The 15,080-nt window shown below is 34.0% G+C and overlaps 1 protein-coding gene across 7 annotated transcripts in view; it reads right to left on the bottom strand.

Moving 5' to 3' along the window:
* The window catches only part of LOC136838893 (glutamate receptor ionotropic, kainate 2-like), a 563,239-nt gene that overhangs the window by 111,579 nt on the left and 436,580 nt on the right, over positions 1–15,080 (bottom strand). For all 7 annotated transcript variants that reach the window (XR_010853159.1, XR_010853160.1, XR_010853157.1 and 4 more), the window contains exons 9-10: positions 9,707–9,808; positions 6,043–6,144 (exon numbers count right to left, since the gene is read on the bottom strand). Coding sequence is in view for 3 of the 7 variants with exons in the window: in XM_067104587.1 (XP_066960688.1) it covers positions 6,043–6,144; positions 9,707–9,808 (204 nt within the window). In the remaining 4 variants the exon portion in view is untranslated. The remainder of the gene's footprint in view (positions 1–6,042; positions 6,145–9,706; positions 9,809–15,080) is intronic.

Consider the following 15,080-nt stretch of genomic DNA (forward strand, 5'->3'; position numbering starts at 1 on the left):
TATCTCCACGGAGATTGAGATTGTGTTTATCGGTGTTACCTGAGTGATTTCATGTTTTTTGCTTTATCATTTGTTTGTTTATGCTGCCTGTTTGTTTATTGGTAATGACTGTTTTAGTAATGATATTATTTTGGTATGATTTTTCACTTATTATTATTAATGGTGTCCAAGCAGTGTATGGCTCTGGTAAATAATTTTCATTGCATTGTTATTATTCATGGTGTCGAGCAGTGTATGGCTCGGGTAATGATTTTCATTACATTATTGTTATTAATGGTGTCGAGCAGTGTATGGCTCAATGTAATTGAATTTTGAGATGCTTTTTGCATTATTTTGAGATTGTTTAGTCATTTGTGTGGTCCTTAAGACTTGTTTATTAATTTTGACTGCTGCTGTTAATATTTAATTATGTATGCTAAACCTGGACTCACTTGTATATATGTATATATCTTAGTATAATAAATTAGTTTAAGGTAATTTTTTTTGTTTCGTTTAGCTCCTTCCTCCTTTGTCTGCCTCAATTTCTGCCAGTCATTCCAGTTCCGATATTTTTGTATTTAAAGAACCTGCTGAACCAAAAGTGGTTCATAACAATATATATATACCGTATATATATATATATATATATATATATATATATACATACGTGTGTGTGTGTTCTCATAGTCATGTGGTTAAATGTTTGCTTTATTAACAGGAAGAGTTTTGGCAATTCCCAGGCGAGGAGGATCGATGTGGATGATGTCGGTTAAAAGTTAAATGTTTTTAAACAACATCTATCAACCCTGCCTAATGGGTCCTCCGAAAAATGTGTTTTTTAGACGGGAATTCACAATAGCTCTGAGCACTTCGTACCCACATTTTAATTTTGGAATTAAACACTTTAACATTAACAGGCAGATTTTTCAGGTTCAAAGACACCGTTCCAGAATTAATGCAATCTTTCGTTGGGTGTATGTATACTTGTCCAAAATTTAATGTTAGATTATATCCGTCTACTGTGCCTTTACTGAAAGACGAATCGATTCCTATGGGAGTATTAGTCATTGCACTGAGTGTTTTAAAATCAAAAGAATTTTCAGCCATAAGAAGCTATACAAATTCATGTGAAACCAGTATTCTGTACACTAATTTTCAAAATGCTTCATCAAACTACAGATTGCCTTTTGCTTCTTTTAGAATCTCTGTATATCAAGAAAGCGTCGCCTTCACTGAACAGTTGAAGCCCTTCCTAACTGCATGTTATTCACCCCTCTCTCTCTCTCTCTCTCTCTCTCTCTCTCTCTCTCTCTCTCTTCCTGTCATAGTCTTTCTTTCCAGATCCTTAACGTTTCCAACCACACTTCTAACAGTCAGTCTAGCTTCACTTTTTGGTATTGTGTACATTTTATCTCTATTATTTCTCGAATGTTGTTTAAACTTTATCTTCACTTATTTGCTCTTAATTTCTGTAAATAAATAATCTATCAACATATTAGCTGTTAGAACAAGTTTTCAGGATGGTACAAGTTAATATTTTTGTAGAAAATGGTAGAGTAATTAAAGGAAGAAATAATTTCCCGCTTTCTTGCTGCGTCGTTCATTATGAAACTTTTTCATGGAAATCTCTTTCAGGTGAAAGTAGAACAATTTTTATCCAACTCACAACTGAATGGCAGGAGAGATTATGTGCAAATATGCAGGAGAATGGATAAAGTGGTCAGAAAAAGGCCGAGAGAAAAAAAAAGTAAGTAAATAATGAAAATAGAGGGGAGAACATGAGAGTGTTTTACGAAGAATAAGTTGTTATGTAGGGAGGTAAAGGTCGAGAAAGGTATTAATTAGCAAACGGATCTCAGGATCAAAGCTGCAGTTGTAGAGATGCTGTCTGAAAAGAATGCAATTAAAGTCAACGGTGTGAGTATTTTGAAGACTTACTGAAGATGTAGGATAGAGAGGAGACCAAGCTGAACGGTGGAGAAATGTAAAGGGTGAGAACAAGTTTAAGAATAATTGAGGAAGTGACTGTTCAAGACGTAAGGAATGCAACTAAAGGGTTAACGAGTAGAAAGACACCAGGAGTTCATGTGGTCGCAAGTAATATATTGCATTACAGTAAACTGTGGTTGACTAGTCGGCAAGATTGCAGATGTCTAGATGAGGGAAAGGTTCGAAGTGAATGGCTGGGAGAAATGATCGTTCCTTTGTACAGGAATAAAGGTGATAGACGAGACTAATAATTTCAGGGGCTTAACCTGACTTAGTATACTAGGGGAGTTGCATGGCTGAATTTTCATTGGGAGAGTAAGAAAGATGAGAGAAAGACTGATAAGGGAAGAATACCGTAGGTTTAGACAAGGAACAGATATCTGGATAAATTGTTTGTTAGGAAATAGTTATGTAAGATCATGTGTCTGTGAAACAGTTACGTGAGAAGTTTTCAAGGAAAGTGAGATGTTGTCAGTGGAATACATGGGCTTAGAAAAAGCCTTCAACAAAACTGATAGAGATATAATGTGGCGGATGGGGGAAGTATGATATAAAGGGTAATTTGTCAACAGCAATTAAGAGCTTTCATGCAGAATTGAAGCGACTGGTTCTGCGTAAAGACGGGTCTGAGACAAGGGTGTGTTATATCCCCATGGCTGTTTGATGTCATTACGGAAGGACTGGTGCAAGAAGTCAGTGGAAGGACATTAGACGTAGGCTGATGCTTCCAGATGATACAGTGATGATAAGGAATACTGAAGAGAAGCTGCAGACACAAGCGAAAGAACCTGAAAGTGCTAGCAAGAGGAAATAGTTACCAGCAAATGTGAAGAGGAGTAAAATTAGAATGGTATATAGACCAGAAAGATGGAGCAATGAATGTTACTATGGATGATGGAAGAATGAAACCAATGGATTTCTTTAGATATCTGGGAGTAAATATAATGGATGATGATAGAATAAAAGAAAGGGTGGTGTTCAAAAGATATTTAAAAGACTTGGAGTGTAAGTAGGACTTGTTGATCCAAATCTCGTTCGTGGAAGTGAAGTTTGGTTGATAAATTCAAATACAAGAACTGTTAAGTTGAAAAGAATAACTTGTGTAATTCAGGCGGTATAAAAAAGAATCGAAAAAGTAAGAAATGTGGAGATACATAGTGATAAAAGATTAGCATAACTGCAAGATGGATCACAGTGTTTAGAGACTGTTTAGTCGTGGGGAAAGGATGGAAGACAATAAGATGGAGAAAAGACTTAATAATGCAGAGGTGTTAGAGGAAGGGAGTAAGACCCAGACAGTGATGAATAAGTAGTGATGAATAGTTGAGAAAAAATCATATATATATATATATATATATATATAGAGAGAGATGTATATATATATATATATATATATATATATATATATATATATATGTATATATATGTATATATATATATATATATATATATATATATATATATATATATATATATATATATATATATATATACTGTGTATATAGACAGAGAGAGAGAGAGAGAGAGGAGATGGTAAGAAGAGGTCTTAAAAGTTAAGAAGACCAGCTGGTTAACAGCTCTCCTAGTCTTATTTTACGTGACTAAGAGCCAATTGGTTACCAGCTTATTGAAGTTATAGAAAATTAATTTCTATAATATCCAGGAAGTGAAAATGGGTAAAAGACGGGGGAAAGGCATAATGTAGGAAGGGGAATTTGACACGTTGCGGATGATTCTTCTGTATGTCTGCGTGAATTTGCTAATGTGAATAGGGGGCTCATTAGCAGCCTTGCAGTTACAATGTGAATGTGGCAGTAACCACTCTTGATTTCTACCTGGAACCCTGTAAGGAAAAATCGTTGAACACTGACCACACACACACTAGCACACACATACAAACACACACACATATATATATATATACATATATACATATATATATATATATATATATATATATATATATATATATATATATATATATTTATATATATATGTATATAAATGTGTGTGTGTATACAAACAGTATTTATATATACTATTATAATATATATTATATATATATATATATATATATATATATATATATATATATATATATATATATATATATATATATGCATATATTCCTGTGTTATCAATTTTACAATGCGCCGTATTAGACCATTGGTTAGTTAAAATTTAGATACAAACTTCAGTAGCAATGCAGAGGTAGTTTAGCTAAAGAAGAACAGCGCTCTGTATATAAGGTAATTGATGATTCTTTAGTTTTGGCGTAGATGTTGTTGTCTCGTTTATCTCTGAATTCACCCTTTCTCGGGAAGACTTTTCCTGGTTAAAAGTTAAACGCTTTAAATGTGAACACTACATTAAACATTTATTTCATTTATATCACATAATACTCCATGTATATTTACGCACACGCAATAAACATATATATATATATATATATATATATATATATATATATATATATATATATATACAAATATATATATATTATATATATATATTGATATATATATATATATATATATAAGAGAGAGAGAGAGAGAGAGAGAAGATGGTAAGAAGAGTGTCTTGAAAGGAAGTGAAAATGGGTAAAAGACGGGGAAAGGCATAATGTAGGAAGGAATTTGACACGTTGCGGATGAGTCTTCTGTATGTCTGCGTGAATTTGCTAAACGAATTTATTAGCAGCCTTGCAGTTACAATGTGAATGTTAACCACTCTTGATTTCTACCTGGAACTCTGCAAGGAAAAATCGTTGAACACTGACCAAACACACACTAGCACACACATACAAACACACACATATATATATACATACATATATATATATATATATATATATATATATATATATATATATATATATATATGTATATAAATGTATACAAACAGTATTTATATATACTATTATAATATATATATTATATATATATATATATATATATATATATATATATATATATATATATATATATATATATATATATACTATATATATATATATTATATATATATATATATATATATATATATATATATATATATATATATATATATGCATATATTCCGTGTTATCAATTTTACAATGCGCTTTTCGTATTAGGAGACCGCGGGGTTAGCACGATACAAACTTCAGTAGCAATGCAGAGGTAGTTTGCTAAAAGAAGAACAGCGCTCTGTATATAAGGTAATTCGATGTGATTCTGCAAAAGCTTTGGCGTAGATGTTGTTGTCTCGTTTATCTCTGAATTCACCCTTTCTCGAGGGAAGACTTTTTCCTGGTTAAAAGTTAAACGCTTTAAATGTGAACACTACATTAAACATTTATTTCATTTATATCACATAATACCCATGTATATTTACGCATACGCACAAACATATATATATATATAAGATATATATATATATATATATATATATATATACATATATATATATATATATATATATATATATATATATATATATATATATATATAATAAAATAATAATAATAATAATAATAATAATAATTTTTTCCTCAGCTATTCATCTTTTACCCTGAGAGGCAGATGTCTTTCAGGATGCAGTTGCTAACCCTATGCCCCATTAAGAGCTGTGGCGACCAACATAATCGTCTAACCTCTGGATGCATACTTCACTTCGGATAACAGAACACTTAAACATATAAAGAACACATAAAATATTTAAAAATCTTGATCATAAGATTTTACATGCACCCTTTGAGATACGACATATATATATATATATATATATATATATATATATATATATATATATATATATATATATATATATATACATATACACATACAGTATATACAGTATATACAGTACATACATACATACATACATACATATATATATATATATATATATATATATATATATATATATATATATATGTATATATAGTATATAGATAGATATGCAATACATTTTCACAGAGAGCGAAGAGAGAAGGTCAGGGAAAGATAGGTGAACGAACTGACAGGAATGAATGATGATGATCGCTTCATCACCATTATGTGGGAAGAAATCTCCCTATGGCCTATCACTTACCTCTATAGTGATGACTTTGAGAGTGATGTTGGGCTTCCCCCCCTCGAAGAATGCCTGGTGGTCGGTGATGTTGATCTGGCTCTCCGGAGTCCATTCTCCCACCTACAGGAGGAGGAGGAGGAGGAGGAGGAGGAGAAAATGTGCGATTATATAAAGTGACGAGAAAGCTGCGAAGAGGGAGAGAATAAACTGAACGAAAACTAAGGAGATGAGAGGGAATCATTTTTCCTATGGAGATCTGAAAATTGTTTATCTTATTGATAAAGAATATGATAATGAGCTAAAAGAAATCATAAAGTTCTTTATCAAAATGGGAAAGAGGCAAAGAATAAAAACTAATCGAACTGAAAACTACAGCCAGAAGACCTAGAGGGCTAATCACTTTTTTCTCTTACGGCAGGGGTTATGGGGGTGGATCTGAGAATGAGGAATTGGATTTAAAGATCTTATTTAAGAAAAAGAATAAAAAAGAATGATGATAAAATGAGCTAAAAGAAATCATATGATGGTTTTGCGGGAACTGCTTTATCAAAATGGGAAAGGGCAGGCAAGCAGAATTTGGAGTCGACGTTGGTCGATTAAACCCCGTCGTAGAGGTAATCGGATGCAGCTGCTCATCTTTGATGACAGCGTGAGGCTGTCCTGACGTGGGGTTTTCTGGGTAGCTGAAATGGAGGACATACAGCCACACTTTTGTTTAACCTGAGTGCTGCCTTTTGGCTTATTTTTGATTTATGGTTTTATCTTTTAGAAAATAGGGCTCATTTTATTGTTTTTGTTGTTTTCCCCTCCTTTGTTTGGTTAGCAGAAAATCCTGACTGAAACGGCCCACTGGTCGTTAGCGAGCATCGGCTCTTACTGGCAGGGTTATTGAGAAAAAAAATGGGGGGAGGTGTCAAATGGTTTTGAACTGCTGGTTCCCCGCTCGTTCCCTTTGTGAGAATGATGTTCTCGTCGGTGAGCTGGGTCGGGTCTGGTAGGGCGCGAAAGCGATGCAACAGGCAGTTTTGAGTCGACGTTGGTCGAGTTTTTGAGAAAAGCACGGCTAAAGTGAGAAAGAAGAATGATGACAAGGCTGTCCTCCATCGGGGTTTTCTGGTTTGTGGGTCTTGTCCCTGTTGTGCAGCTGAGGAGTTGGTGCCCTGATGGAGGAAATATTTTTTTCATTTTGTTTAAAGCTACTTTTTGTTTAACCTGAAGAAAGTATTTATGGTTTTTTATCTTTTACCAGACCTGACTCACTTGAAATATTGAAATAAATTAATTTTAGATTTTATTGTTTTTGTTGTTTTCCCTCCTTTGTTTGTTGCATTGGTCAGGAAGCTATGTTAAAAGAACCTGCATAACGGCCCACTAGGACCACAGGGACCAAGTTTGTCAAGTAACGCTTGTTATTTAAACATTTCTGCAAACATACATTACTCAAAATAAAGAAAATGGAAGATTGGCAATGCAAATGAACCTAGTGGAATAATTAAAAGTATTTAAAAAGGATCATGCAGAAGAATTTCGCACAAAAAAAAATAAAAGCGGAACAAAAATATTTATATTCATTGTCCGGGAATAGATGGAAATTGGGCGTGATGAATAGACAGTATGGAATCAAGATGGCAGGTGAAAGCTTTCGGTGTGTGGGCATGAAAGAATACTGCAGTGGAGAAATAATGAAGGCAACAGAACTTTTCAGTCTAATTAAAAAGTCTCTACTATTCGAAATCAAGTCAAGCGCATGAGAAGCATTTTCAGTTTCTTTGGTCTATTTCAGCAACTTTTCTTTATTACCACCATTTACTAATACTTTTTTCCCACCGAAAGTGCGATTCAAACTTTAAATCTTATTCATGTCATTTCACATGTCTACGCTTCCATTTACTCCTTCCATATCTACTCTATCTAGTATCTGCTGTAGCCACCTCCCCTGGTGAGAGGCTCTGGACTCAACTTCCGAGGAGAGCTGAGGAACGGTCCTTCATATACCACTGTGCTCTGTTGACCCGAGCCATGAATTAAGCACCTCGTTAATAGCTAACTATGGTGGGTCTTAGCTATGGATGAAGAATGGATGGAGCCGGCAACCTCATCTCAAAAATTTCTTGAAAACCCATGGATAACGTTTTTTGGCGCCATCTTATCTTTAAGAAGAAGCGTAATTCATTATTCCTCAAAGCAGTCGAGGGCTGAAGACTGTACCTTTTCATAGTGACTTCAGTGAGACAATGATGAGACATCTCAGGTACCGCTAGTGTGGCTGAACTGCCTCTTTGCAATGTGCCGGACGGACTATATCGATCACTTATCCGTTGAGCGGAAGTTCCGTAACGCAACTTCTCAACACTGACTAAAAAGCAATGTCAAATTTCCGCATTTGTTCGATCTATAAGATATATGTATTTATTTGAAAATTGGAAAAATTTAAAATATCATCAATCGGATTTCTATGGTGATTTTAATACTGTAATCCGTTTTAAAATGGATTCATTGATTAAATCATGTCTGTTTATTATCCATATATGAACTGATAATATGTATGCTTAAGTATTATGCACCATTATATAAACGCTCCGTTCCGTTTTCTGTCGGTATTTATTATTATCGTTAAAATAGCTCCTCATATACCTGGAATACTAAATAAATCTTTTGGGAATAATACCAGGCCAGTGTAATCTCCTTATTGACTGTATTTCTCAGAAGGACTTCGCTAGAAAAGGGTTAAAGAACACGTCTCTCTCTCTCTCTCTCTCTCTCTCTCTCTCTCTCGCAGAGGAAGTGGTACCAAGTCCAGCTCACAGAGGGACTACAAGGGCGCATCTCCGAGAAATCCGGTTGTCCCTGATAACCTCTGGCAATGTTTATGCTCCATGCGGGGAAAACCAGTTATAAGATAATTATCTCGTCTTTCGCCCCTTACTTTTCCAATATCTTTGAACTGCTTAGCTTGAATCAGTAAAAATGAATCTCTCTCTCTCTCTCTTCTTGTTTCTCTTTAGCAGCGTGGTTGTGCTTTACTTTTCTGATTTCCTGGTTCAGTAGAAAATGTCTTCTCTTTCATCCTGCAAGTACTCACAAGGGTGACCAGTTAATCGCTCTGATATGTCAGCCGACTGACATGTCAGTCAATCTGAGAGATACAGTCAATAAGGAGATTACACTGGCCTGGTATTATTCTCAAAAGATTTATTTAGTATTCCACGGCATATGAGGGGATATTTTAACAACAATAAAGGCTAAAAAAGTTTGAGGCAAAACTTCTAGTTATTCTTAACGCGGAGAGAAGATATCTTCTTGCAGACCAGTATATCGTCTTGAGATATCACAAGAACAGCAGATAGGTTAATGAAGATGATGCAAGACAACGTATTTCTAGGAGCCAAGATGAATAAAAACGTATTCTTCGAGGAATTAGCAAATGAAACACATGGAATATGAATGAAAATATAGTGTGCTAAGATTTAATGTGCAGGGGTAAAGACTTTTGCCAAATGTAAGAAATGTTTATGTTTATGAAATGGTCAAGGAAGAAACATAAATAGTGAGAGGTTTCTGAAGCAAACTCATCACATCATTTTCATAACATCAACGTTCATGGATTTAATAATAGAAATGTCAGTATTTCGATAAAGGACAAATGGCGACTTCAAGAAGACGACAGAAACACAACACTCACTTTGTAAAGCTTCTCCATCCTCAGCTTCAGAATGTCCAGCTTAAAATTGGTTCTTTTTCCTTCCGTAAACTTGATAGGACCAGTCACCCCGTCGTACTCAACCTGGTGACAGCATCAACATTATTCTCGAAATTTCCATCAAAATTTCATTACAAATAACCAAAATTTGCTGCTTTTTCTTATTTATATGAACATGTCATATATATGTAGTGTATATGCACAGTATATATATGTGTGTGTATATATATGTATGTATATATATATATATATATATATATATATATATATATATATATATATATATATATACATACATATACAGTATATATATTTATATTCATAAATATTAAGTCACGAATATCGTTTAATATCCAGTTCACTATATCTCGGGAATAAGCTACGCTCAAGGGGAATTATAATTGATGAGAACTTCGTCACCGGTAGGATTCGAATCCTGCCGGTGACGAAAAATCTATCAATTATTATCCCCCTTAGAAATGATATAATGAACTGAATATTGAGCTATATTTATGGTTTAATATATATATATATATATATATATATATATTTATATGTATGTATATATATATACATATATATATGTATATATATATATATATAAATATATATATATATATATATATATTTATATATTTATATATATGTATATATATGTATATATAGGTATATATATATATTTATATATATGTATATATATATATATATATATATATATATATATATATATATTTATATTTATATATGTATATATAGGTACATATATATATATATATATATATATATATATATATATATATATATATATATATATGTATATATATATATATATATATATATATATATATATATATATATATATGGTATTTGTATATAATATTATTTGGACATATTTTCTCTTATGCAATTCATATTGAAGTCAATGGCATTATTTGCAGAGACTGTCTCTTTAAGTAGACTTGAATCAGTCGTTAGTTATATTTCGCACCAGGCAAGCTTCTCAGGAAGTAAGGAAAAATTATTCACGTTTTTTTCCATTTACTTATTGTAATCGAAAGGCCATTTATCGGCGCCGTCTTCAGGACTCGTTTACAAATCAACATGAATGTTTTTTTTTCCGCATGCTGACTTTCGAGCTAATCCTTAAATGTAAAGTGTGACGTCACTGGAGTACTGCATTTCTATTGGCCGTAGTTTGTGTTGCAGCAAGGGTATTTCTGGTGCTCCGTAGGCCATGCCCTTTGCCACAGCGAGCAGCAGAGGGCCTGATTTCCGGCTTTGGAGAATAGTTTTCATCTCGTCCGTTGTTGGCGTTTACCGTCGTATTCGGAAGTGTTCTTTCGAGCATTTCGTCCTTCGAACTCTCACAGATGTCTTGTGGATTCCTTGAAGAAGGCGAGATGAAGTCTGCGTTCCTTTGTATGTTTAAAGCAGGCTGTTGTGTCGATTCATAATTACGACTTCTGCTATTTGTAATCTGTGGAACCGGCCACTCTAGGCACGAGCTCTGTTTTTTCTAATAATTCTTCTAATGTTGGTTCCATTCGTGGGCGTCCTCATAATTTAAGAATATAGCCTCTTGTTTGTGGTGAGCTTGCAATCGTCGTCGTAGAGTGGTAGTGGAGGAGGGACCTATGTTGCAATTCCTTATTCTTGAGAAGCTTCCCTGACGAGACAAAGAAGTGTAGAGTGATTCAAAGACCAGATAAAAAGATATCCTCTGTAAATAGTACCACTGTCTTCATATAGGAATATATATATATATATATATATATATATATATATATATATATATATATATATATAATGAATTACAAATATCATCTTATACCTAGACGTAGGTATTCTCAGAGGAGGCACTATGCAATTTGAAGTTAATCACAAAGGTCAACGTTTCACAACTGCATCGATGCATTTTTAGGGCTGAGAAGCGTTTACAGCAAGCTGACAATAGAGTAATTGCATAAAAACACTAATTAAACCACAAATTAAAACCGCTGATGGAATACTACATTTGAAGTAACAAAAAACCATGGCACTAAAATGATCATTTTCCCAGACACTAGTTGAAATAAAACTACTGAAACGAAAAAGGAAAGGAAAAGACACACTGGGCCATAGGGCAAAATAAACAGCTGAGAAGGTAATATAAATTTCGTCATAATAAATTCTAAAGTAGTTACAGTAGATTGCTCTCTTTTTGTGCTTGACCTATTATTAGATAATCTGTATTTATTTCTATATCTTTTGCATATTTTCGGATAAGTTCTAATGTTTCATTGTTCTGAAGTAGACAATCTGCTCCTGCTTCTAAAATTAAAACCTCAGTCTTTTGGTTTATTTAAAGTTCAGTGACAAAGTCAGTTCGCTGTTTACATGAAGTGTCGTTTACCGATACACATACCCCAGGCGCCAGGAAAGAAAGGGTCTGCTAACGAGCAGGCCCCAGTCTGAGCGGGTAGCTGAATGAGCTCACGCGAGCCTCTGTACCTTGGCGTCGTCGCTCCGGCTAATTTGGCTTAAAAATGTAACCAGAAATATGTGTTCTGTTTCTGTTTTATGTTTATCCCGTTTTTATTGACTTCTTTAATAGATATTAATTTATAATGTGCAAGATTCCAGTATATAAAAACCAGCTGTCTTGTACAACGCCTCATTCACAAATATTTCTTCTCGAAGAAAACGTTTCCTGATCAAACACTTGGTTAGTGTAATGTCAGCGCATGCTGAACAACTGCGCAGTTTTTTGGCTGTTTTAATACAAAAAGGAAGGTCAAGTATTTAAGTTCAGAGTTTTTCGTTTTCCGAGAATTGAAAGTTTAAGAGAAGTTGGATACAGACATGTCTACTGTCTGATTAAACTTAAACCAGATCATCCTATGATTTGCTCTGTGCATTTTTGCAAGGATAATGTTGCCGACGACAAGAAATCAATGCAGGATGCAAGTTCTGATTCTGATTCTGACATTCGTGAAATGTGCAGTCAAAGGCCAACAGAAACAGCTTGTGAAACTGGCTGGATAGCTGCTATCCAGTTCGATTGCAAGAGCAATTGAGTACTTGGATAAGAATAGTCCCTGAAACAGCAGAAATTCTGGAGAAACTGCGAAATCTACTGATCTTATTGATAAGTGGTTTGATATAATGTATTCTTAATATATGATGACGAAGTATCACGAAATGATTTTGGGATTAATCATGAGGAGCAGGAGAAAATTCTGCAGAAACTGAGAGTAGTAAACTAACGATTTATTTGCTCTTATAGATTTCAAAAGGAAGAAATTCTGTCAAGAAAGTCACTTACAGACCTTTATGAAATGCTGAATAAATCATATGGTGTAAATTCATACCTACAATGCGATTGAATCAAGATCTATTGGAACACTTTTTTTGGTTTCATACGTCAAATGAATGGACCGCATGACAATCCAAAATTTGGTGAGTTTAGAATTTTGCTTAAGAAAGTATTTGTTAGGGAAAGATTTAGGTGAAAAAATCCTACTGTAAAAATGAAGAAAAATGTTTTAAACAGGCAATTGTCATCCTTTGCTAGTGCAAGACAGAAGTGAACAAAAATTGTTAGTAGAAATGTGCTTGACCAGCATTTTTTTAAAACTTAAAACCAGTAAACGAGAAATTGAAAATGAAGGAATATTGGATTATATTGGAGAAGAACAGAATTTGACCGAGAAAGAGGAAGGAAAACTTGAAAAATCACCCTCTGACGCAACAGAAGTCTCTGTTCGTTACATTGCTGGCTGTATCAAGACATTTGTACTGAAATCTCCTAATTAAGGAGTTAAAGTAACAGAATGCAATAAATAAGAAAACTTATGGTTGAGCAAAATCAACAGAAGCCGACTGCATGCAGCATCTTCTGATGCTTTCAGGTCTCAGTTGTCTATTGGGAGAGAGATATTTATTGCAGCTCTTGGCGAAACTTTACGGGAAGATAAAGCCTGCATAAAGTGGCTAGTTTCTGAATAAAAATTTTCTGCAGCTGACGTTCCCAAACATTTAGGTACTTTTTCATTTGCTAAAAATTCTGTTTATTTTATCTTAGGATGAATGATCTAAATAAAGTTACTGAAATGGATAAAGAGAAAAAGAACGACTGCCAAAACGTGAAAAGAGAAGTTATGAAACTAACAAACTAATATTGAATGGATATCGAGGCGTTGTTTGTTCTTGTTTTGTTAAGTGAATCCATACAGTTATACTTACGATGATAACAGCTTTGTTTTTAACCATCTTTTTAGACATTTTTTTGCTCACGGACCTTTAATGACTCATAGCCTCAGTGACTCAGCTTAGCATCAATGTGAAAATAAAAAAAAAGTGCTAACTGAAGAATAATTTTATTAAAGGAAACGGATAATAAAAAAAAACACCGCATAAATGAGCAGCACCTGGGCATAAAAATCGCGACGACCTGCGCAGAAAAGTCTTATATAACGGTTTGTTACATAAGCAAATTGATGGTGTCAGCATGGGGTCCAGTATAGGACCATCTTTGGCAAATGCGTTTATGTGTTTTATGGAGAAAAGATGGTTAGACGATTGTCCTTTAGCTTTTAAGCCCTTACTGTACAGGAGGTACGTTGATGATACCTTCTTAAATTTTAAGAGTCGTGACCAGATTCCTTGTTTTTTGGAGTACCTTAACAGTAGGCATATTAATATAGAATATACTTGTGAAATCAAAGATAATCATAAGCTTGCTTTTTTAGATATTGGGGTAAAAAATCTTGATAACTTTCACACCTCAGTCTTTAGAAAGCGTACTTTCACGGGTCTTGTGTCTAAATTTCAATCAGCTACACCTTTGAAATATAAGATGAATTTGATTTTGACGCTAGTAACCAGAACATATAAAATTTGTTCTAGATTTTTGAATTTGCGTGAAAAATTGGAATTTCTAAGGTCACTTTTAAAAAACAATGGCTATCCGTTGAATTACGTAAATACATATATTGGTAAACAGCTTTCGAAATTATATGTAAACAAACAACCCGAAACTACTGCTACTGTAAAGAAACCTGTTATTTATTTACCTTTAACTTTTACTGGAACTCATAATTACGATTTAAAAGAGCCTCGATGGCCAAGTCGGTTAGAGCAGCAGCTGCAGACTTCTTAGAGGTCTGTGGCTCGGGTTCAAATCCCCAGCCCACCGGTCAGAGAGACGGACACTTTGCTATCCGTGTAGACACCCTGGGATTATGTATGTAATCAACGGATAGGTTTGCTTAAAAGCAAATGGGTGTTACGGACTAATACCCACACAAACAAAGCCACTCCAATATCTCCTAAAAACATAACAGACACCTCACACGTCTTGACTGTCAACCTAACT

This window comes from Macrobrachium rosenbergii, chromosome 5 (genome assembly GCF_040412425.1).
Source record: "Macrobrachium rosenbergii isolate ZJJX-2024 chromosome 5, ASM4041242v1, whole genome shotgun sequence".
NCBI classification, from domain to species: Eukaryota; Metazoa; Arthropoda; class Malacostraca; order Decapoda; family Palaemonidae; genus Macrobrachium; species Macrobrachium rosenbergii.